The following is a 25,648-nucleotide window of genomic DNA, read 5'->3' on the forward strand; positions in this document are numbered from 1 at the left end:
CCCATTTAACAAGCCTCATATGAGCAATTTCTTCCCTCCCGTGGAGATCCGCTGCCAAATCTGCTGTCACAGCCACTCTAGGAGAGGTTTGCGAGGCAATTAGTGTTGTGGTTTACCTCCAGGCAGTAGACAAAGCTAATGTGCCTGAAATAGCTGCTGGTTTTGAAGGAGTCTTCCCAAATTGCACTGGGACTATTTGCCACGGGGAGCATTAACCACAGCTCACAGGCCTTATTCAGTCAGGATTGATTTATGAAAATTAGACGTAGCAGATACAGCAGGTATCAATCTGAGCAGAGCCAGGCCTTCCTGCTGCCATCCAGGCGGCGTTTAAAGAATTAGGGGATGACACAGCAACCCCGAAATATCCCCCGGGGCTGCACCTCCACCTCCAAACGCTGCCCTGTGACAGAGAGCTGATCTTACGCTGGTGCTGAGCGCAGGCAGATGAGCAGAGGGTGCAGATGCTCAGCACAGCGCTGCTGTCCATGGCGGTGTCTGGAGAGCTGGGCCAGCTTTCTGGTGCCTGCTTCACAGGAGTGGGATGGAGCAGGTACGGAGCAGCCTGAAGGCTTCGAAGCAGCTGCAAAATGCCCGTGAGCTACAGCAGGCGTCGTGATGCCAGCTGGTACAAAGCACACAGAGCCACTCCCCATGGGTCACCCTACGGGGACACCGCTCTCAGATGTCTCCCAAATGTCACCGAGCTTGCAGTGATGAACTTGAGGAGCTCAGTGTCATTCAGCTGGCTCCACTGCAGCTGGCCACTGCCTGCAGGAAATCATTAGAGGAAACTTCTGTGAAGATAGCAACTCCAACATGCTCTACTGTTACACCACTCCCTTAATCGCTAATGAAATCAAGGCACTTTTCCACCCACTTCCTAGAAGGGAAGCAAGAAGCCAAGCCCAGTAGGCTCATCAGCCATTCAATTTACCCCAAATATTATGCAACGAGTTTTCTAGGTTTCCTCTTTCGAAGACTGCTGAGGCAATCAAGTCCAGAGATGAGAAAACCTGCCAAGGCTGCAAGCCCAAGAGTCATTCCTGCAAGAGCTGCATCTCTCGCAGCCCCCCGCCAGCACCCCTTCGAGCACACACGTGGCCTCACCGACTGCATTTCGAGCACCATTTCCTGACCTCCCCTACCTGCAGGGCTCTGAAATTCCAGCGTTACCATCATCCTGACCACTGGTCTCACCGTTTGCCTCCACTTCAGGTCAGAGCAACTCCAAAGCATTGTTTTCAGTCACTCTTTTGGCAAGGAGAATGTGTGAAAATCTTTTTTTATTTTTTAAATCATCTCCCCCACTCATTACGCTGCCTGTAATGCACAGAGGGGACTTCCTCCATTAGCTGGGCTCCCTCACAGTCCCAGGACTCCCCCTCCATCCATTAATAACAGCAATTAGCAGGGTGAAGACATCTTACTAAAGCCACAGGGAAGCGTCACATTTTTGGTGCAGCTTTTTTGAATTATTCTTCATGAGGCCACGAACAGTCTCCAAGCTGAAAAGCCACCTGAAAGCACACGAGCTGAAAAAGCACAGCACCACGACTGGGTGACGGGGGCGCCACGTGCCAAGACACATATTTATCCTCGCCCTGCCTATAATCTCCAGTTGTATTTACTAAATATACGCCTAATGTTTCAAAGAGCTGCTAGCTGCTTATTTAAATTTTTTCCACGTGTTTAGATTTTTGGTTTCAGCCCAGTGAAGGCAAGGAAATAGAAGGGTTTCCACCCTCCAGCTGAAGTTACAGACCGCCTCTGGGTTTAAATAACACCCACGATTTTTTAGCACTCAGCCCCGCCAGAACCATGCCATGCAGCAGGGCCAGGACAGGGACTGCCCCTGCATAGAGACCAGGACGCTGCAGGAATTACTCGTGCCAACCCAGCATTGTTTTTAAACCGAAGTGCTCGAGGTTTTCTGCGGTGCTGCAGATGGCGGAGAATGTGGAACAAAGTCTGGGATTACATCAAAGCCAGAGCAGGCAGCAGACAGCTACCAAAACACCAGATCATGCTGCAGAAGGACAGGTGTGTCCTTCTCCAGTCATCCCATACTCACACAAATCCCTACGAGGCACTTTTACTTCTAGAGAGATTAACAGCACCTGTTCCTTTCTTCTGAAAAAAAAAAAAAGAGACATTAAAACATCGTCTGTGTGCTTCAAAGCAATCAGGGATGCTTCCCTCACTCTGTCCCGCTGTCCTGGTGTCTGCTGCCAGCGCTGTTATGGCCACCCAGGGAGGCAGATGCCACTTGTCACTGCAATAACCGTAATTACCACGTGATGTGAAACCCTTGATAATTTCACTAACAGTGAAAACAGAACAACAACAGGACTGGAGAAAGTTACAGTGAAAGAAGGATGCCACGAGCCGTGCACAGAGCAACGCTTTGCAGGGGACTACAAGCCGAGCACCCTCCTCGATTCCCATTGCCCCTTCCCAGCATCTGGCAGGAACAACAAGGCTGCTGTTATCAAGATGAGAAGTTCTTTTTATCTGCTCCTGAAGAACGAGAATTACATGCACATAAAACACGGGTATTTACGTATGATTAAGCTCATGCTTACTCAAGCCTCAGAGAATGCAATGTTCTGACGTTATCCAGAATTGTCCGAGAGCACATCCAGGAGATTATCCCACAACATGGACTTCACAGAGGAGCAAATCTTAAATGTTGAAGAAGATACGGTGGGAATACAACCATAAACATCTGACTTGGTTACGTATAACTAAGTCTTCCCCTGAGGAGATATATATTAAATACATACACAGCACACAAGGATTGTCACAAGCTTGTGCTTTGTTTGGAAACACTAAAAGCACAAGTTAGCCCTACTACACAGCCACGTATTCTTACATCTCTCCCTCTCTCTGCTCCCTGCTCCTCCAGATGCAGCAATCGCTGAACAAGCACTTCAGAGAAAAAGTAATTTGTGCGGAGTACATGGAGATACTTAATGCACACAGCCACACATACTACAGCTCTTTCCTGTAAAGGAAACTGCAGCAGCTCCTACCTGAAGTACCCAAAAAGCAAAACCAACTTTTCTTCCCCCCACAGGCATTGGGAAGCAAAAGGTAGGCCGGGGGGTGCGAAGGGACGCAGGATAAACTGTCCTGGTTTGAAGCTGAATGCAGATGTATCTGAATCCCGGCTGTGCACCTGTCAGGTCTTGGATTCCCTAAGTGAACTCGTGAACTTCACACCCATAAACGTACTCACTTGTGATGTATTTTTCTAGCTAGCTGTACACTAAGAAGTTCCACGTTTGTATCCACGGCTCAGCAGGGCTGGCTCACGGCAGGATTTAGGAGCCACGATGGTTCTGGAGCCTGTTTGTGCAGGTCAGACAGCAGAGTAGAGCTCAGGAAGATGAAAGGCTGAAATGAAACCGATTTCTGTGCTCTGAACAGGAACATCTACCAGTGCTTTAGGTATTCCAGCACCCGTTAATTTCTGTCCTTCTAATTGCTACCTGTAAGGAAGCAGCTTTACCTTCTCCTACCCTGCTTGGGCTGCAGCAGCCCAGGAAAGAGATCTCCCTTCTCTTCTCCTTGAACCTAGAGCCAAGGGGTGACTTATCTGCTGAACAGATAATTAAAAGTTTCTGGAAAAAAAAAAAAAAGAAATGACAAGTTTTGAGTGCACGCTCCTATCGTAGAGGCTTCAGGAATAAATCTTGCAGCTCCTTTGCTGGGAGGGGTTACGTGCCTTTCTGCTCACTTCCTGCCTGGCTTACATAAGCTGTCAGGATAACCATCGTGAAGTGTTAACGCAGCCTCCACACCTGAATTATGGACAGAGGGGACAGCAGTTACACATGCAGAACATCAGTAACGGTGGTTGGGTTTTGTTACTTTGGGTGTTTTTTTCCCAATACACACATTTTCTTGCGGAAAGGAACATCATTTGCCTCAGTTACGAGCTGAAATGCGTTTAAACACCTTTTGAAAAACTATCTTCCTTAAAAAACTTAAAACAGCTTTCAGATTTTAACTCAAACAGCCCTGAGCCATGCTTACATTTTTCCCGTTGCTGGTTTACAGCTACCCACGGGGTGCCCAACTCAGCACTGGCAGCTCGGTGGCCTCTGATTTATCGCGTTCATACTGAACAGAGCTGCTGTAAGCAACGCATACCTTACACTCTGCACTACAAATACTGACTTTCGATACAGTTCTCACCACTCAAGGTCAGAGAAAAGTTCACTTTCACTGTCCTTTAAGACTTCTTTGCAAAGCCCCGAATTAATGCCTTTTAATGCCAGTAAGCACCAGCAACCTTCTTTGAAGAAGGCTTTGCAGTTTCTCAAGCCTAAACACGCCTGATCATAAAACGTGCTCTGCCCTGCCAGGATAGACGAGTCCTGATTTCATTTCATTTCATTTTTGCTTCACAGCAAATATGTGCAAGATCCACTTGCAATTCAAATCACATTTAAAATATTCAGTACCATCTCTTCAGCCATAAAATTTCATCAGGTTTGGGCAGTTTTCAGCGTCGTAGCACACTTCGGGAGAACCTCAGTTTCTACCTCAAGAAGCCTGACATCTTTTTATACTTACACATCTGCCTTTAGGACACGTGTATAACCAGGTAACAGGACTACAGCTCTAAGTAAAAAGAAAGTAACATTACTCAAAAAAATCCCCCTGGGGGTGGGGGGCAAGTAAAATTACGGGAATGTACTTTTATCGTGTACATGACATCATCAGAGCACCTCAAATTACAGCACTGCGTAGCAAGAGGTTTTGATTTATAAGTTTAGGTACAGCAACAGGGTAAAACACCTGATTAAAATAGCTCGTCACTTCAGTATCTTGAACCTAAACCAGCAAGGGCCTTCAGATTAGAGGTGATAAACCACGTTTAGGGCATTTACAGTCTGAAGAAAGAAGGCACTTCACAACCCTGAGGAAAGTACTGAAATCTACTTGAACGTAGACTGAAAAAACTTGACTCCATGGTAAAAATAAACCCTCCAGGAGAGTATTCACATCAAATCAGAGCCTTTAAAATATATTCAAGCTGCAAACAAATTGCTTGTGATCTGGACTTCTCAGATTGCCTGGCTTACACCATGGACATTGAGACTCATATTATTACTTTAACACAGTAAGAACTTTTTCTAGCCCAAAAGAGCACGTAAAACAGATCCACTTCAGCAAGTCTAGTGCATTTTAGTAACATTAACTCCTACTTCAGATTTTCCTTTCTTCAAAGTACCTGAAAAACGTTTGAGCCCTGGGACTCTGCAACAAGCTAAGGTAGAAAACCTTCTGAAGTTCATACCTGTCTTATTCTGAAAGCAGTAAGCAACAACCTGCTTTAGGTAGTAAAAGCCTTCTCCTACCTTTCCTACCACATCTCAGCTCTCTACAATGCCAGCTGCTTTTGTCTTTGGAAGCACGCAGGCAGAGAGCCCGATGGGTTCCCCTCTTAAAGAAATTGCTTTAACATGGAGATACGGCCGGGTAAACTAGCCCATTAAAACCAGAACCTACAGTCCTCTAGACTGATTCAAATTAGGATTAAACATCCATAGGACGGTATTTCACCGTATAACTGAACTGCATTAACAAGTTAAGAAAAGAAAAAAAAAAAAAAAAGAGGTCCAGAATCATCAACATATATTGAATTAAAAGTGAAGATGACTTTCAGGGCCAGTAACATACCTGATGGACACTATGAGGCCGCTGCAGTCACAGACAGCAATGAGTCTCCACCCAGTCATTTCTTTTTTCCTATTACCACAGTAAATCCCATAGAGTTTTTGAGCACCAGCTTGGACAACATCCAACCTAAAAACATTCAGCTTCATTAGCAAAGTCTGGAGTATTTTATTTTTTCCAAGACTTACTGGCTGATCATTAGAAGCTAATTATTTAGGAAAAAGGCTATAAAATAGTACTTAAATCTAATAAGAATTATTGTGTCAGACGAGCACTGTTCTGTTAGCTTTATGTGCCGCCCAAATCACGTATTTATTTAACTCCAACCTTTTGGCCTGAGAGTAGGCTGTCTAGACTCATTTCACAGACTGCAGACAATTACTGTAATCTGTAAGTTTTGAAAGTGCCATAACCAGAAGTGCCAAGAAGGCTGAAATGGCAGCTGTGTTATTTAGCCATCTATTTTCATTAGCAAGGCTAATAATTACTAGCTTTCCCCCCCAACTCCTGAACAGCTTGCAGGTGGCGAGCTACAGACAAGAAGATCGTGCTAAGAAGCTACCATAAGGATAACACACGGAAGGCAGGTGTTTAACAAGGCAGTTCCCTAAATTTCTTCGCACCACCACCGACACAGCCTGCAAGCCATACCGGGTGAGGCTGAGGGCCTCGGCACGAGCCCCAGGCACCAGCTGCTTCTGGTGCCTGCTCCGACAGAGAGAGGGTTTATCCTGGTTGACAAACATCGTCAGTGGCCTTTCAGATCCTGGCAGGGCCAGCACACAGGCTGGGGAAAGAGCCAAACTGAGGAAGAAGCACCCACCCACGTGCCATCACACCCAAGCCCAGCAACAAGCTCCATAACTTTCATGTCCTCTCCGCAAAGACGAGTTTCTCCGAGGATCTGATGTTACAGCGTCGCTTTCTTACCCCATATATAAAAGGGAACTATCAATAAGCTTCATTGAGGCTTTAGAGCCAAACAACAAAGCTGGAGAGCATCTTCTGCCTCGTCTCTAACCCAAGGTGTCAGGTTAACCTACCTGATTCTGAGAAGGAAGGAAGGAAGGAAGGAAGAGGACCTTGTCAGAAGAGGCTGTGGACACCCTTTAGCACTAGAGACAGGATGTCCAGAAGCTCCCAGGCACACAAGCAGCCTTTGTTTTTCTCATCTGTTTGGACACAGCATTTGATGGATCAAATTCTAACAGAGGAGGAAAAAAAAAAAGCCTGAAGCTGATGACTGTCAGCCAAACGGAGCAGAGCAACGTGAGAGTTACTCCATCCTCAAACGTGCCCGTAGGACAGAGAAATTCCACCCCTGCTCAGCAGAGATCTCTGGCACAGATTTTGGAGCTACAGGTGAACCCGACAGCACGGTGAGGCTCGAAAAAAAAGCACAAGTGCTTGAAGTAGACATGGACACTGCTGGGTCAAAGCAATACTGCCATTTCAGAGGCTGTGGGTTTCTGTAACAACAGAAGGTTACAAATCCAATATATTGAGCCCTCCAGACACCAGCAGAGTACAGGGCTTTCCCTTCCAGCCTAACCTGCGGTCACACTGACGTTAAGTCTCTTAACATCCTTGCAAAGTGTCTTCAGAGGCATTCTGTGTCTTTTTCCTCTCCCTACCGTTAGCAGCAGAGCTCCAGACCGAAGGTTATTCTGACAACAGTGTCGTTCAGGCTGCTTTTCTCACGGAGCGTGGAGTTGCAGGACAGCACACGAGGGCTGTTTAGAAAAGGCAATTTTGCCTCTGATATTTCAGAACGTGCACGGTGAAACTTTTACATTGGAGACAGACCGTTCACATTCCTAGAAGGAATACAGGAGGTAACAGGGAAAATTTTACCCTCGAGAGTCAGGTGAAAAAAAAAAAAAGCCTCATGGCTGTGAAGTCTCGAGTTTGCTCCATGTTTTGTGTCAGTGTCCTACGAGTTTACGTTGCTTGCAGCGACGCAGCTTACATATAGGGAAATGCGTACAGACGCTAATTCCAGGAACCAGAAGCTATCAAGTGGTTTTACACAGCTGCTAATCTTGACATGCGAGCAAGATTTGGTACTGCAGAGCTGCTTACAGGCACTGCCTTGCTAAGCTCGGCTGGGTAGCTGGTCTGTAGGGGAAGGGATGAGATCCTCAAGCTCCAGTGAGTGCAATTTCAGTGCTCCTATGCGGCGCCAGAGTTTTCAGCCACAGAAACTCCAGATTTTTCAAGTCAAATGGAAATATACTTACATCCTCAAATGTTATATATAAAAAAAAAAAGCTTTTGTCTTCAGTTTTTAGCCTACACATTTAAGCAAGCAACAATTTCCATCTAAAAAAAGCATATTTACCAGCAAAACATTTGCTTAGACCAAAACCAACCACAGAGTTTCTTCCCCTTTGTCTCTGCACCTGCAGGTGTACTTCCACTCTTAGTCAGTGTCACCCTCAGCACAGGGCAGGAAAAAGCAGGAAAGCACCTCGGGAACTCAGAGGGAGCTTACTTTTTGCCCGGAATTCACACAGACATTGCATGGGAAAGAAAAAGAGAGAGATTACTCAATATCTGTGGCATTATCGATGGTTAGATGAATATTTCATGGGAGGCTTCAGCTGGAGGACCTACGCAGGTATGTGCTAGCAGGACCTTCCCTACCTTTAGAGAAGTTATGATCATAATAGCAAGGACTGCCTTACCTCAAGTGAGAATATAATTACCTCCCAACCAAATATTGTTATAACTGAGGCAGAAAAGCACATCTCCTGTAAGGCACCATCCTCGTCCACTTAACACAACCCCGCAGCACAACAGACCAGAGCTCCCCGAGCATCAGCAGGCTCGTTCTCACGTTCAGAGCCACTTCACGCTATGCCACGAGCTGCAGCTCGGTGTGCAAATACCTACTTTCACGTTACAAAAAGCCACATCTATTACGAACCACATCAAGAAACTGCAAGCAAACATTCAGCTGAAGCGCTATATAATCAACCACCGCAAGCAGTCAACAAATGTTTTTACAGTACAGCCATTTATGGTAGCAGCAAAGAAAGCAAATGGAAGATGACAGCAGCTCTACACCGAGCAGCATCACCTCCTGTGATGGAGCTGGTTGCAAGTGACAAAAGCTTGCGTTAAGCCCGGCATCCACAGAGTGTCCCTGATTGTTTAGGGAACTCAGTCTGAGCCTGAAACACGTGCTGGAGTCACGCTGACCTTAGGATCACCAGGAGAGCAAGGTCCTGTATTTTCTTCCCTAGCATCCAGTCTCCTTATTTTCCCAAAGGAAATAAAGTGTGGTATTGCCTTCCAACAGAGCAGCCAACTCTCCGGAGTCTATTAAGTCGATCTCCAGCACATAAAGTCGCTGAGGGAACCCCAAACCCCACCACCCTCCCTTCTACATCCTTTCCCAGCCCATTGCTTCACCCTCACATTAAGAACCTCATGGGAACCATCCGTGTTGCAGACGTGGAAACCTTTCACAGAGGGCATTTCTAGTGCTGTTTCTGCTGGTGTCCCAAGGCTCAGGAGACTCCTCGCACACGCTGGCCTTTCCTTTCTGTTGATGGCATCTTATTCTTTCATGGGCTTCATTTTGGGGAACTGCCTCGTCCCAGCTGGAACACGGCAGACCAGTTTACCTAGAACAGATCTCAGCTGAACGCAGTTAAGTGCCATAAGGTATTTTCCTCCCCTTCCTTTTGCAACTTCATAGATTTCTATGATTACCTGATCACACTTGAATCCCTTTTTCCAATGGCTTTGCTTATTAAGAGGCATGCAGCAAAACCTTCAGAGCTATGCAGCTATGTCCACAGCAACCTTTAAGCACAACTCTTTACCAAATGTCGCTTTAACAGACTCAATTATCCTCGCCCTGCCAGTCCTGCTTTGAATACAGCACAATCCTCTATTTGAGCAGGCTGAGTACCTCCAATGTCCTAAAGGGAGACACACACCCCTAAAAAAAATAATAAAACATTTGGTGTTCTCACACACCGCACTCACGTCGGCCAGTCCATCATCCCATCTCAAGGTTGGAAGTTTCTATATTTTTAGCTTTTTAAAAGCCATGAAGTTAAAATTAAGGACTGGAATACACGCTCAGATACTTCACAACACTACATGGTACGGCAAGATTTGTTCTGGGGGTTTCCAGCAAGGTGATTTCCCTTCTGTCCCCTATGTGCTCTCATTCTTTCAAAGATTTACATAAATTCTCAAATAAACTTGTTTTCTAAACTTATAAGCTGCCGTCAGTCCGGACAGAGCAGATGGAGCATATGATTTACTTCATTTGCATCGGAGGATACGTGCTGAGCTCTCTCCATCACACTCCTTCACAGACGTCAGTTAAGGAAAGCAGCGTCATTATCTGGAAAACACAGGTGCGAGCCATATGAACACCGGTCATAAAAGGCACCAGCAAACACATTAGCTAAGCCATGAAGGCACAATTATTTCATGACTTTCCAAGTATGGAAGGGCAATGGGATGATGGAGAATAAACTTGATCATGCCAGTCAGATCTTCACTTCAGACACGGTGGTCCCACTGCCTGCTGCTCCGAATCCCTGCTTTTAGGATCACTAACTTGACACCAAGCTTCAGTGAAGGTGCCTTCTTCAGCATAGGTTTGGAGACCAGCCACTGCCAATGGAGAAATTTGGTAATTTGTTCACGACTAAGATATTTTGCCTTAAAAAAAAAAACAACAAAAAAAAAAACCAACGTGCAATTCTCCTCCCCAGTCATCTGGGCACACCTAATCACGCCCTGAAATAAGGGCAGGGTGCCATTATCCCATCGCCTTCCCCAGCAAGCAGGGGCTTAGGCAAATGCTCGGCGTGAGGGTGGGAAGAGGCAGCAGTCCTAAGCAGGCTGAAAACGTGTGAGCAGCGTGCAGAGCCCTGCCATTTGTTTACTTTTAGAGTAAGGCTTTAGAATGCATGAGGTTTGATCGGAGGGTTTTTTTTTGTTGTTGTTGTTGTTTAAAAAAATAAAAAAAAAAATAAAAAAACCTGCTGCTATTTCCGCTCCCATATTCTACCGAGTAGTGATCTTGTGGTAAAGGCATCTAGTGAAGAGAAAACAGAGCGTGGAATGCACGAGCAGCCAGCCTTCTGCACCGAAACCACAGGAAAGCATATTAGTTTCTCTTGTTTTTATAGATTAGAAACAAGTTCTTCAGCTTCACAGCTCGAATAATGGGCTATTCAGCGCCACCGAGCACAGGTGACGTCCCAGGCAGCCACTACATCGGCACAAGAAGAAAGCCTTCGGGACACCTCATCTCCTTGGTTAACTCCTCCTGAGCTGAGCTTGAATCTCAGCTCCACCTCCAAGCGTAACGCTGCTGCCACAGAGCTCTGGCAGCCTCCAGCAAGCAGCAAAGCCAACGTTAGGTCATTTACAAGGGCGGGAAGGATACTACCAATTAAAGGCTTTCTTCCAGCATTAGGAATCACTGTAATTTAAACCAGAAGTTTTCTGGACTCGTTTCCTGTGCACGTATGAGAAGCAACCTTCCATAATCACCCAAACTCGAAGCTGATGCATTCCTCGGGCAGAGCCCAGATGGCACTGACCTGTTGCTGCTGCAGCTCTCTGCTTCTTACAAAGGTTTCTTCAGAAAGGTTTTTTAGCACCGGCAGCCCACAAGCTGCAGGTTTAGGAAGCGACTGTCAGATAAAGATAAGGCATAAAAGCAGACCTAGGGGTATCTTCCTGTGCATCTCGGTGCCAGCCAGCTGCCAGGACAGCAGGTTGCCACTGCTCGGGGACAGCGTGCACCCCAGAAGCACCCATCTGAAAGCTGCCAAGTTCGAGCTCCCCTCCTGACGTGCTCAGCCAGCAGGAGGACTCCGGGCACACGTGGGATTTTGCCCAGAAGAATAAATACCATTGAGTCCCTCTCACTAAGGAGATGGCTTTTCCTAGAGCGAAGAGAGACCGGAGGCATCACGATCCATGAAAGGAAGAAGTTAGAGAGATAAATACCTAGCAGAACTATTAGGTAATCACATCAGCATCTTGTAACTCTTGACAGTGGGGGAAGCGGAGATCTGGAAGCACTCGGCTGCAAGGCAGCCTGCTAGCACACACGCAGCGCAGCAAACGTTTCACATAAGCTGGTTAGTGGTCACGAAAGCAGGTCTCAATTATCTAGTCTGAGGCAAGTGGCTGGAGCTTAAACTATTCGTCTGCAACCAGACCGAGCAAATTCTTCCAGATCACCACTTCCCCCCACACAGATCACTTCACGAGATGCAGCACTTGTTTGGGCTCTGTCTTCCCAATTTACAGATACTCTTAATAATTTCAGGGTAGAGCATTGGCTCAAGCTAGAAAAACCTTTAAACTGTGAGCAAAACCCCTGACTTTATACAGGCTCAGCTGCATTTTAAGATCCCAGGTCACGCTTCCACTGAACAAACACTCAGCCAGCACAGAGCAGATTATTTTCAAATTCTGCTCGAAGCGATCAGTGCGATCACCGGTTCCCTTTTCGGAGGAGACTTCTGGAGGGTCAGCCTAAATATTCAAGGCCTCCCACCAGACAAGTCGAAGCAGCCCTGGAGGAGGGGAAGCCACCATTAAAAATGTCTGGAATGCGGCCTGCTTGGAGGGAGGCAGCTCGTGCTGGGACAAAGGAGGTGGCTGCTTCGCATCTAAGGCTCCTTCCCCACATCAGACTCCCAGAAAGATGAGCGAATTTTATCAACATTTACAGAATACACATGGCTGAAAATCAGTCTCACCAAAAAAAAAAAAAAAAAAAAAGCTTATTGAATCCTTTGAATCCTTTGACTACCTGCTCTCCTGCTATATATCCGGCCCCTGCAGAGATGGGGATCGGAGCCATTTCCACTCTTCCCAACCTCTCGTTGCAGTGCTCTCCGTCAGACACGCAGCTGCACAGCCGGAGTTGTTTTACCTTGCTTACACGCTGACTTGGGCCTCGTAGGTTTACCAAATTCACTGCAGGAGCGCTGCTGAGCACATTTCTCCACACACCCCCTTGCTCCAAAGCGAGGTGAGAAGCTGGCTCCCAGGGCCAAGGAGCGCCAGGCGAAGGCAAGTCAGCGTATGGGAAACAGAAACACTGCAGCACGTGCGTCTGCAGCTGGGAAATCTCTATCAGAGTGCGTGGTCGAGACTCAGATAACTTTATTTGGGGCCTGGGGAGAGGCAGGAGAATGACACGCAAGGGCGGTATGCTTCTGGGGGACCTGGAAGACAACCACTAGGAAAAAAATAATCCCTAAGCAGCAACTGGAAACACAAAACTAATGAAAACTGTCCTGGCAATTGTTTTCTCAGCGATGCTGCGTCATGCAAAGCCTAAATCCTTTTAAATATACCACCAGTACTCATTCTGCTAATGAAGACTGATTAGCACGAGCTAGCAGCAGCAAACGTCAGAGGCGCTGTTAGCAGCATCTCCTTCTTTAGCAGTAGTGCTGGCAGCACACGCTCCAGTGTATCGTCAACAACGACTTCTGCACGATTACAAAGAACCTTCTTAAAAGGAAAGGCAAACACAGAAAAACTACTAGGGCCACGCAGTTTAGAAACACCCTACTACAAGCAGCGCGTATTAACGTAGTCCCCTTTACTTTCCTTACACAGAGTAAGTTTAATAACAGAAGATATTTAACAGATCGCTTTTCCATCCAAAAATGCCAGATTTTTCACACAGCTTTACCACCGACATCCTGCCATTTCGTGGTCTGCTTCCTACATAGGAGGCACAACATTCAGCTTCGTTTGCAGGTCTTCAAAGGTTTTATTTGCTTAAATTGGAAATGCTGCGGGCACTCTGAGGCATGACCTGAGCAAGCTAGTTTTGCCAGAAAAAAAAATGAAACTGGAGAGGTCTTGAAATTTCACCTTTTTCTAGCAAATGTAACTAGTGAATCAACACGGTAGATCGCTTCAGAAATACACAGCTAGGTACAGGTCTCCTGCATAAAGATCTTCAGTTGAAGAAAGAGGTGTGACAGTAACTCCGTGGCATTTTGTTGTGTGGGGTTCACGTCTAGTTAATGGTTAACGCACGCTGGTCCCAGCAGCCAGTACTTGCTCCTGTGCTTAATGGGGTCCTTCCATGCAGGCTCTCGACACCCGAAGCCCTCTCCCCATTCACCACAGATCCCAGCTCGGTGTCTTGGCAGCGCTGGCGAGTCGGTGCAGGTCCGGGTGAGCCGGCCCCGCAGCCAGATGAAGCTGTTTGCACAGACAGGGTAACTGATCCCGGGTAGAGACATTCCCAGGTTATTTTTAACTCCGATCGCTTAAGGACTTGCAGAGAACTTCACGCAGAAAACAGTGGCACAATCGCTGCGGCAGCACGGGGACCCGCTGCTGGATGCTTTTCCTTCAGAGCAGCACCAGCTTCCCAAATTACACGCTCAGCTACAGCGAAACCCTGTTCTTCGGGCTTGAAGAGTACAAACTGACCTCGTGGCCCTGCTCCTCCCCACTGGCTGCCCCCTGTTGAAAAGCAAACAACAACTTGTCCTCACGTTCAAGGCCCTTCCGTCTCTCCAGCTGCACCGCCAGCAGGCTGCTCCGACCCGCTCGAGTCTCCAGCACGTCCCCCGTGTCCGCACACGCACCGCTCGCTCCCCGCCGCGTTTTTGGGGAGTAACTCCTCTTTTCACGTCCGTCCATCAGCACGAAGGTAAGACTTCACGTCGCTGACATCTTCCTCGCTCTGTCCGCACCAAGCAACCAGCTCCTCGGGCAGTTTGGCCGTGTGTCAGCTCATCTGTAGGTTGCACAAAGTTTACCGGGGAGCTCGCCCTCAGCCGGGATCTCAGCCCATAAGCAGACCTTAGGGCACTTCCCCGAGTAATGAGAGAAGCGCGTTCCCAGCCACCTCCACCCAGCTCAGGTCAAGGCCCTGCATACACTTCAGGACAGCCACAGCGCAAGCTCCAAAGCTTTTCCTTTGCTGCCAGCAGATTAAAAAAAAAAAAAAAAAAAAGGTTAAAAAACCCTAGGGAAGCTCCATCGAGAAGCAGAGCTACACACCGAGGAGCTTTCCCGTCCGACTTTGGCACTGATGCTGTTATGTGACCAGTTCAGGTGTACACGTGGTGCGTCCTTGGATAAGGGTAGGTAAGAAAAGGCACAGCAAAGAAGTAAACATCTTTCTCTCCGCTACCTACTCCAAGTAATTAAGTTACAAAGATCGGAAAGAAATATTTTCTTTCACATCACCTATTTTCCCAGAGGGGCTTAGAGGCTATTCTGGACCCGAGCTGCAACCACAACGAAGCCGTGAGACAGAACATACAACCAGCAAAGAACAGAGGGTAAAAAAGAGCTGGGAAATAAATAAACACGTAAATTTGAGATCATAGGGCATGCAGGATTTAGGAAATAAAAATATAGCTCAAGACAAGCAGGTAGGACCTCACCCAGTGCTCATACAGAATTCATTCATCTAGGATCCAACTCAGTTCCCCGGATTCCTAGCAATGGGTTAGCACTGCTACCTACCAGCATTTTTAAACAAAACCCCACCAACTCTGCATGGCAAACCATTTGCCAGGCAACCACTGCCTACAGGAGTTATTTGTAATTAAGCTACCTAATCTGTATCCCGCTCACTCCACCCCTTTTGGTAAAAATTTGTCTCGGCTGCTCTGAGTTACATCCAGAAGTTTTTGGAGGTGTTATACACAGAGCCAGAGGGACAAGTCCAGATGCGAGGAGCCATTCCAAACGTGACTTCAGTCAGTGTTGGTTTAACATATTTCCTGAAACAGAGAGCATTTACACCGCGTGGTGCGTTCACCTGGATGTTGTTTTACTTCAGCCATGCTCATGGCCATATCCGAGCACAGGACTACCAGCTCCTGCCAGACAGCCACTCTACTTCCCCCGACGAAGCTGGCATTCATCTCCGAGCAGCTCAGGGAGCTCAGCCCCAACCTCTGCAGCGTCCCTGGCAGGTGGGTGACGTTGCAGCACAGCCCTGGAGCCCCAAAGCCTCGCCACCATCCCCACACACCTCCAGCCAGCAGCTGGGGCCGCTCCTCAGCGCACCTTGACAGCGGCACCAGGCGGCTGGGAAGCCGCCCCGCCAGGACGCCGCGAGGAGCTGCCACACATGCGCAACATCAGGGCGGCACACCGGGCTCCTGGCAGCTCCTGGCACCTCGTCAGCCCTTCCTTCTCGCCTGCGAGTCAGGCCAGGAGTCAGATCTGCAGCCTGGCGGCGGTTCCAACTGAGCAACGCACGGCTCGGCGGCGGCGGCGCTCCGGGAAAGCCAGGAGCCCGGGGGTTCAGGTTTCACAAGAAGCGAAACAAGCAGCCCTTATTATTCCAGGTGACTGCATCGCAAGTGCCTTGTTTGGATTAGGATTTTTTTTTTTTACTTCCCACCTTCTCCCGACACACGCACGCGCCGCCTTTAACCCCGATGGATGCCGGCGCCGAGCCGCTCACGCTCCTCAGCTGCGTTTTGCCGTCTCCTGTTAGGGCGCGCTGCTTCCCGCAGGAAGGCCCCACTCTTTATCACAATGTAAGCACGCCACTCGAAGCGTAGCCCTACATGAATCCACAGCCTGGAATTCATGGCATTTTAGTCCTTTTTTTTTCCCCCCCCCCAACGGTCTCGCTTGAAGAGCGCTTTCTGAGGGCCAGCAGCGGTTCAGCAGAGCACCTAGGAACAAGAGAGGGTTTTGCAGGGGCTGCCAAACGCCCCGGGTGCCGGCACGAGCACCAGCTGCAGTTCAGTTGTTGCTTTTCCATCTGCTTTACCACTCCGCACCATTAAATTCGGAACAGGCCATTTGCTGGCCCAACAGCTCTATCAGACGTGAAAGGTGCTCGGAGCTCACCCACCTTCAGCTGCGTTTCTGGTTAGCAAGAACTAACATCCCGGTGAAAGCAGCAGCAGGGGGAAAGAAAGGAAAAAGAAAAATAGCTGACCAGTTGCTCACCATCCACCTCTAGGTCTTACATGTTTGCTTGCAGAGAAACATCTCGTATTAGGCTTCAGGACTCAATAAATGTATATCCTATTTGCTTTACTCGCTTGCTCAGCAACACAGCCAGCTCAGGTCCCAGCAGAGCTCACTGCTGACAGTCGGAAGAGCAGGAGGAGATGCATTTATGCAGCAAATGCCCACTTGTAAATACAGCAGGGATTCAGTACACGCACACAAAGCGACCAGCAGACCCCTACGTACAAGCTGTACCACGTATTTGTGCACTACCATAATCAGCATCAAGTTGACCAACAAACTGAGCTCAACTCGGTCCCACTGAACTACATCCAGCCACCACCACCTCCAGCGACATTTATAAAGCAACACATCCGTGTTACCCGCTGGAGTCCTGTTCAGCAGGCAAACATCCACGGGCATTTGTCCCAAAGCACAATCTTCAGCTCTACGAAGAGGCAGAACAAATAATTTTCACGACTGGGACCAAAAGCACCCCAAAAAAAAAAAAAAAAAAAAAAAAAAGCATGAAGTAAATGGCAACTGCAGGACAAAATATGCAGAGGGTGATTAAGTATTTGCTAGGCTGTGCTCCCTTTGAGCAAGGAAACCTGAACATTACAAAGGGCTGAGTTAGAAGGGAATGTGGGGTATTTTGTGACAGACCTCTGCATGACAGCTGGAGAAAAGCTATTGTGGCAACAGCTGTGTGCTCTGCACAGCTCATACTCCCAAATACCTCAGCCTGCTACAGGGCCAGCTAGCTGCCTGCAAGTTATTTCAAAAGTTTTCTGCCTCTTTTGGGATCTCTGCGTGATGGATTATTTGTTTATTTTTCCAATAAGAGGAGGAATGCTGAGCTCCAGCGCTTAGAGTTTTAAAAAGACCGTGGTATAGAGCCCGACTATCGTTTGCCGGGGCTTTCCTGAGGTTTATAGCTGTGTCGGATCCCATCTACTCCACGATTGAAACTTCTCCACTTCCTGCCTAACAGCGCGCAGCCCAGGGAGCACGAAGTTCATATATCACATCCTGATTTAAAGGAAATGATTTTAAATTTCCAGGATGAAATCCTGTCCCACCAACGCCACTACCAAGCTCTGTTTATCTCCTCGGAGGAAGGATTTTGAGGAGCACGGCAGTCGTCTCCCCGCCGAAAGCTTTGATCTGTTACTGCGTTGTCTGAAATTTCTCCGGGTTGTAAGAGGAGCCCCCGAGGAGTGAACCCAGCCTCTCACGGGCAAGGAGCTGCATCCCACATGCTGCTCCCGCTGCGCTGGTCAGCACGAGGACGCCAAACCCAGCACGGGGAAGGGCTTTCTTGCGTGACACCGGCTCGTTCACCCAGCCCCCTTACAAGGACAGGGTTGTTTCAGCTCGGATTTTAGCACCACAGTCTGCAGCTACCTCAGAGCCACAGTGAGAGCCTGGCCCCCGCAGCAGGTCCCGCTCTCAGGGCGGGTGCCGACACCTGAGCAAGGCTGAGAGCCACGGAGAGCAGCTGACCCGGTCCTGCCCACACCCCCAGCTCCCTCTTCGCTTATTCCAGCTGAAATGAGCCAACAGTTTCCCCTCTTTCCAAACACAAAACCCCTTCGGTCTTTCAAAGGGACACGGTGTGTGCACATCAGTCCTGTTTGCTGGGAAATATCGAGCAGCAGCGAAGCAGAAGCAGCAGTGACTGCACTGAAGTACTCCCCTGCAGGAAGTTAAGCCCAGGGCTATAGGGAAGCAAGCCCAAGTGTGGAAATATTCACTAGTGCCAGTAAGAAAAAAAAAATAAAACAACTTTCCTTTTTAAGCTTCAGAACTGAGAAGCAACAACCACGCTACCACAAGCAATAGGGAGGCAAACCAGGACCGAAATCCCTCGCTGACATCAAGGCTTGTCAGGAGGCCAAGTCCCGTACCCAGCCGTGTTCGCGTGAGGCAACGACAAGTTTGTCACCTCATCCTGAACAATTCCAGAAACGACGCGTGTGACTCGCTCGTAATCAATTTTAAAACACCTCGGGGTGGCTTGCAGGCAGCCTCAGAAGACGAACAGCGTCCTGGGCAGGGTATGTGCCACGCAGAAGGGGCTGTGCGGCACCACGCACGCCTGGTCGGGAGCACCAGGAGCACGACACGGCGCGCACGGCCACCCCGCCAGGCCTCACCTCTGGCCGCCTGCAGCTCTGTGGAAGCACAAAACCCCCCGCCAGGCACCGACGGCTCTGCTCAGCACAGCCCAAAGCCCCCAAATCTCCATGGGGCCGAGCCGCCCGGCGGTGCCAAGGCTTCACCTCACGGCAACGCCACCGAGGGGGCGAAACGAGGCAGGTGGCTGCGCGCACACCGAGCACGGGTTAATTTTGGGAAATTCGCCTTCAGCTTGGCGCGATGCTGCCACTCCAGCAGCAAAACCCTTCTTTTATCGCCACCCCTCGCAGGAAACCCTCGCAGCGCCGGCTCCTCCGCCACCCCCCTGCGAGCCCTGGGGCCGGCAGGAGCCCTCCAGCCCCAACTCCCCCCGCGTTTTGGGGTGGCGTTACCCCAAAGCCCTTCCCGCACCACCCCCGGCCCCGCAGCGACCCTAAAGCAGCGGGACCCCGCCCGGCCGAGCCGCCCCCTTCCCCTTTCCCCTTCCCCTCCCCGCGGGGGAGCCGGGCCCGGCGCGGCCCCACCCCGGCGCCGCGGGCAGCGCCCAGGCCCCGGCGGGGCTGCGGGGAGGGGACGGGAGGGGAGCGGAGAGGAGCGGGGCTGGGAGGGGAGGGGAAGGGAGCGGAGCCCCCATGGCGGCCGAGCCCTCACCTGGATGAACTGGATGGTGAGCGCCGACTTGCCCACGCCGCCGCCGCCCACCACCACCAGCCGGTATTTCTCCTGCCCCGGGCCGTCCCTGCAGCCCGCGGCCATGGGGGAGCCGGGTCACGGCTCCGGCGCCTGCCTCCTTCCTCCTTCCTCCTTCCTCCTCCTCCTCTTCCTCCTCCTCCTCCTCCTCCTCTCCGAGCCGCCGCTGCCCCGAGCCCCGCCGAGCGCCGCCCGCCCCCGCAGCCAGGGCGCCGCGGCTACAAATGGCCGCCGGGGGGCGGGGCCAGCCCCGCCGCATGCTAATGAGCTCGTGCATATGCATGAGGCTGGGCGGGGCCTCCGCTAATTGCCCCCTCCTTGAGGGTAATTAGGTCTTGGGGGGGGTAATTAGAGCGTGGGGGGGCTCGCACGGGACAGCCTGAGGAGCCCGGGGCTGCCCAGCTGGGAAAAGGGAAGTGAGGGAGGGGGCTGGCAGGGGGCTGGCAGCGCCTAACCTGCAGCGCAGGGAAGTTGGGCAGAGAAAGTTTCAGGGCAGGAGGACCCAGTGACAGGACGAAGAAACGAGCTCAGGCAGCAGCAAAAGGAGGGTTTTCTCCTCGCAGGCACACCGGGAGCAGGGAACGCTCTGCCGTAAGGCGCCATAAGGAAGGCGAAGCTGTACCTGAGCTGAGAGAGGGTTAGACCACGTCACTCGGCACAGAGCAGACACCAAACGCAGAGATGAGGGACATGGCTGTGACCGAGGAAATTTCTAACACGCCGGCAGCATGAAGAGGGCTGGCTGGGAGGAACAAGGCACCTTGCCCCTGCCCCGCTGCTGGAGCTGGCCCCAGCCAGGCCCAGGAGCCGCTGAGTGCATGAAGGCAGCAGGCCCAGTCCCCTCCTGTGCTCCAGGCTGCAGGAAAAACACGAGGTGAAAGAAGAACCTCAACTGGTACCAGGCCTTAGTTGACCCAAGGGGTGCTTTGTTTTCAATAAAAGCCCCGTTAGGATTTCGTGGTCGGCTGCCAGCTCGCAGCTCACTGATGTGGTGGCCTCCTCGAACCCAGCCGTAACCTCCACGCTGACTATTGCAACAGGATATTTGGCTCCTTTGGTCTAGAGACACATCGAAACAAACATTTTATTTTTCCCTTATCTTTTTTTTAAGGTTTCAGTTTCATCCTACGTCACTTTAAATAGCTATTTTTGCTGGTGTGGCTATCCGGTCTTGTGAATTTCACTAAAGAAACAACAAGAGTTCCCTAACGCTGACAGATAAAGCATTAAAACAATTAACGCAATCACCCGTTACTTTAACAAAGGCTCTATTGTGAAAACTTATTGCTGTCAAAGCCTTTGTGTTGGTTACTTTGGGGAACGAAATCCAGTTTCACAAATAAAGCAATATTCTTGCAAAGCTCGAGGCAGCGGTGGCAGAAGAAGAGCTGGGCAGCACCAGAAGAACAGCAAGTTTTTGGGGGCTGTAACCGTATCCAAAGATCCCAGGGTGGGATTCAGAACCTTGTCTTCCCTCTGGCAGCCCTTGCTACCAGCCCTAGTTTTGGGAAACACGGAGTTTACTCGTGAATAGACATGGAGATGAGGACACAGCACAAATCAGGATTCACTTCAGGATCGGCTAAGCTAGGAATGGCTGAGAAATGAGGTGTGTGGAAGGTGAAGACAAGAAACTCGTAACTGATACAAGGTGCCAGGGGAAGATGATTAGAAAAGGGGTTTGTACATGTATGGTCCATGAGATCGGGAAAATAAATTTTGCAGCTCCACGGGGAAGAGCAGGGTATCCATAGGGAGGTGGAAAGTGCAGAGTTTCATACTAGAGAGGAAGCGCTTGAGCTATCAGGATGTGAGATGGCAAAGATGATGCCAAAGTTTTGGTAAAATGACTGGGAAAGAAAGTATACAGCTTTTAGAACCATTACAGAGAAAGAAGCTGCATCGTTTCAGATCTAGCCTGAATACGTGTATTTAAAGAGAGACAAAAATCAAGAATGGCATCCAGATGGCAAGCTTAAAAGATAGAGCACCACACTGCTTTATATAATGACAGAAAAAAAGGTTTCAGGAAGTGCTTGGGGGGAAAATCCAGAACTTCATTGTACGTTGGCAGCCTGGCAAGGATGTCTTCTAACCTCCCAAGCTGACATCTATGCAGTAAGTGACATACTGAGAGCTAAAAAGTGCTCTGTGAGAACATGACGGCTTAATTAAGAGAGAACTTGTTCACAGACTTAGTGCAGAAAAAAGTTACAAAATCTTTGGGACGTGAGTCAGCACGGTCGGTTACTGTAATGCTGAGTTGTGCCATTAGAGAGGTTCCTACAGGTGGCATTGTTTTTTTACCCCGTGCAAACAGGCGCTGAGCATCACCCCTCACACTGTATGGGCACCGTGACCTAATGAAACCCGTGCGCTGCAGTTCCCAGCAAGAGCTCCACTGCTGAGCCTACAGGGGCAGGTGATGGGGCTTCACAAAGTCATAAAGCAAGGAGCTAGGGGCAAGTGTTACAATCTGATTTTCATTGGGATAAGAATGGAAGACTTAATTCAAAATAAAATGTGCAATAGTTTTTCCTGCATTAAAAAGAAATGAATAAATAAACTTGATCTAGTTGTTACAATTACCAGCAACCAGAAACTAAAGAAAAGACAAGGTATTTCTTCACAGGCATATGTACCAGTTTCTATCTGAGTAAGAAGTAAAACTATTTTCAGCCAAGTAACTGCAGCTTTTGATAAAATGTTCGTGTATTTTTGTATCTACCTATTCCAGTAAAGAACTCTGAAGTAAATACTCATACGCACGCACAGACACTTCAAAATATGTCTTTTTCTTTGAGGTTTGAAATTGTCTTTTTCTTTTTTTTTCTTTTTTTTTTTCTTTTTTTTTTTTAAAGTTCTATAAATTGGGCTTGACAATTTTTATTAATTACATGATTCCTTTAGAACTTCAGACGTGCTATACCCAACGGTAATTATAAAGCAATGGCATCCCAAGGAAAAATGAGTAAAAGTCTCCCACAGTAACTGAGTAAGACCAGGATTTTAGACAAGGAATTTGAGATGCTGTATGTTTTCCCTGACACTTACATAACTGCACAGAGTAAGGAACAAGTGGGAGAATTTTCTTCAGTGGAAAATGCACCAACAGTCATTTAGTGAGCAGGTCGGGGTTGGCATGCTCAGGTGTCCAGGCAATCCTGTAGCAAAACAACCAGTCCAAAACAAACCAATGTATAGCTACACACACATTTAGATTTTGTGTTTCTATATATATTTATGTATTTATTGCTTGATATTGCTAGGATAAAAAAAAAAAAAAAAAAGCAGGAAAGAAATCCAAGCTAGCACCTTTCGGACCTTCCCTATAAACCCTAAAAAAGTGAAGGTGAGCCTAAGCCTACAATAAAATGAACAATTCTCCATAAAACAGACATCAATTATTCCTTTTAAGCCCCTTGCCCTGTTGGGAAGGAGACTGTACCTTTCCTGGTCTCTTCCCAGGTAAGCTGAGCCACTACAGGTGCTGACGGTGGGAAGCAGGCTCCAGGCTGGTGGTGGGGTCTGGCTTGTTTCTATGCTCGTCAGCTCTGGGGCAGTGCCACCTTCCACATCTGATACCTCCAGCCTCTTTCCATCACCCGTCATGACCTGTCAGAGGACGGAGAGCCCCACACGTGTCCACAAACACGTGTGAGCCTGTGGGGGGCGAGTTCAGGCTGGAAAGCCGAGATAACACCTGCAGGTTCTGTCCCTGGGCTCTTCTCATTCTGTGCTCCCAGTGGCAACGTGTGCCACCTGTGTGAGGGTGGTTCGGGGGATTTGTGTCCTGCCAGGCTCACATCCCCACCTTGGTGGGCTGCTTATCTCTTGCGTTGCAGCTGGTGGTGCCCAGCAGCCGAAATGATGGTGTCTGCTGACTCTGGAACTTGGGGGGCTCCACCTGGGAATAATCTGTGTCTTCCCACTCACCCAGGACCCTCCTGCATCACTGCCACCAATGCTGGGTCTTGGGACAGCAGGTGAGTGTACAGCGCAGTGCTGTCGCCGCATTTACGTCTCAGGGCAGTGAAAGACAACCCCACAAACCACAGCTGGACTTCCTTGACGAGAAAACGAGCTATTTTAGTCAACACACAAAGTTAAAACATCATTAAGAAAACCCTGCCACTCACCTTGAGAAAAACTGAGAGCTGGGGGCCATATCTTGGTTAGTTTGTCTTTTCCTCAAGTCAGGAGATCATGCAGCTGGCAGAGCTGCGACGTCAAATTCGTATTTCCACCGCTCAGACAAAGCTCCCAGACCAGTACTGTTCATCTAATCCACTTCATTATGATGTTTGGGAAATAAATAAATAAAGTACTAAAACGAGTAATTAAACTATTCGGAACTACCTGTAAGAAAACAAGATAACCGGCAACCAGTGAGTTCTTCTCCAAGAACAAACTGTGTCAAACCAAAATATTTTTCTTCTCTGATTCAGTAACAGGCCTTTGAGTAGGAGGAAGCAGTAGGTGTTCTACATCTTGATTTTAGTAACGCCTTACCTGATGTTCTTACAAACAGCCTGGCTCATCTTTAGATGGCAGCGCCAAAGGGGAGACAGAGCAGGTGGGAGCACTGGACACAAGGATTTTCGGTGGTTCATTGATAAAGCCGAGGGTAGTACCACACAACTATCCAGAAGACCTGACACAATCCGTTATTATTGAATATTTCGGAAATCATCTGAATGATGAAACAAGAAAGCACATCTCCTAGGTTTTCAAAAGCTGCGTGCTGGAGGACAGAACTAGAATTCTGCACAGCCACAAAAAGCTGAAGAAAACTTCAGCTGAATGTAATTCAGTAAAAATGCTTGCATTGTTCCATATGTAGACAATTTGTCTACATTTCCCTGGAGTCACACATGCCTACTTCATTGCAGTTAGGTATATTAGAAAATTAGGCATATTAGAAAAGAATGGAGCAAAACAACAAAAATTTTACTTTTTCCTTCCCTGTGCTGACACAGTGGATTTTCCTTGCCTCTTTGTATTAAGACCTGAGCTTCAACTCCCTCTTTTTACTGACATACCTTCAGAAGCCCCCTTTCTTGCATTTTATTTCCCTTTCTAGCTTGCAGTGTAATCTACACCATAAATGCTTATGCTATCATTTCAGTATAAATCCTTAGTATGATGACCTACATTTCATTTTCCGCATGTTCCCTTCTTACACAGAGATCAAAGAAGAGCTAATGACTGAGGCACTCTGGTCTCACTAAAATTCCCATCCTTTTTTTTTTTTTTACATTGAGGTGCTTTTTGCTTATGCTTCATAGCAGTTCTTCAGCAAACTGCCAACTCTGCTTTTTTTTTTCCTATAAATTCACTTTTTGCGAGGCCACTCACGTGCGGTCTCATTGCTATTTCCCTTTACCCTTTCACGACCCGTTCCTGGATTATTTTTCAGATAGGATTTTTCTAGAACTCGTCGTCACAGGATTTCAGCACCCCGGCTGGATGCAGACAGCTGAAAACTCCACATCCACACAGGAGCAAAATGCAGTAGGAATCATGTAGTGCAATTCGTGACCTTGAAATAGCACAGTGCCATAGCACAGATGGAGTTTTCCAGATGTCTGGGGCTATGAAATGATGAGACTTAAAAGGTTCAGTACTGCAGAGTGGTTTAAATCACTGAGATTGCAGTATAGGGTAGATACACTGGAGGTAAATTTAAACAGGCACGTTTCTATAGGGTACGCTGTTGGTACCCAAACTAATTTACCCACTGTCTCTACAATGTGTGCTTCCCTCTGCAATACACGCACATCCCGAGGGCAGCAGAAGGCTTGCCCTTGGTTTAAATGAGATGTATGGGATTCTTCCTTGACTCACCACGACCTGCCTGGTAGAAATAACCTCTCTCTGTTGGTTGCTGGCTGCCCTATGTTTGATTCCTCAGGATATTACCTGCCTCTCTCTTGGTGGCAACTGAAACTACTGGAAATCCACATCATGTGGGCTCCCTCTCTAGCCCACTGGGCTGAAAGAGCTGTCCGAAAGCACTCACTTCATCTTTGACATCTCCAGTGCTAAAAACAGGGCAGGAAGCATTCTCCACCCAGGGGGTGCCTTCAAAGAGTTGCTGCTGTTAGCAAGGGGGCTTGGTACAACAAGGTCCTGTCCATGCAGAGTTTCACAGATATAGAAATATTTTTCT

The 25,648-nt window shown here is 48.6% G+C and overlaps 1 protein-coding gene across 1 annotated transcript in view; it reads right to left on the reverse strand.

The window, feature by feature from the left end:
* The window catches only part of RRAS2 (RAS related 2), a 33,244-nt gene extending 13,649 nt beyond the window's left edge, over positions 1 to 19,595 (reverse strand). Inside the window, exon 1 of the mRNA XM_084288429.1 lies at positions 19,438 to 19,595. Coding sequence (XP_084144555.1) covers positions 19,438 to 19,542 — 105 coding nt within the window. The 5' untranslated portion in view covers positions 19,543 to 19,595. The remainder of the gene's footprint in view (positions 1 to 19,437) is intronic.
* Positions 19,596 to 25,648: the final 6,053 nt, after the last annotated feature.

The sequence above is a fragment of the Netta rufina genome (genome assembly GCF_964035555.1).
Source record: "Netta rufina genome assembly, chromosome: 5".
Taxonomy (NCBI): Eukaryota; Metazoa; Chordata; class Aves; order Anseriformes; family Anatidae; genus Netta; species Netta rufina.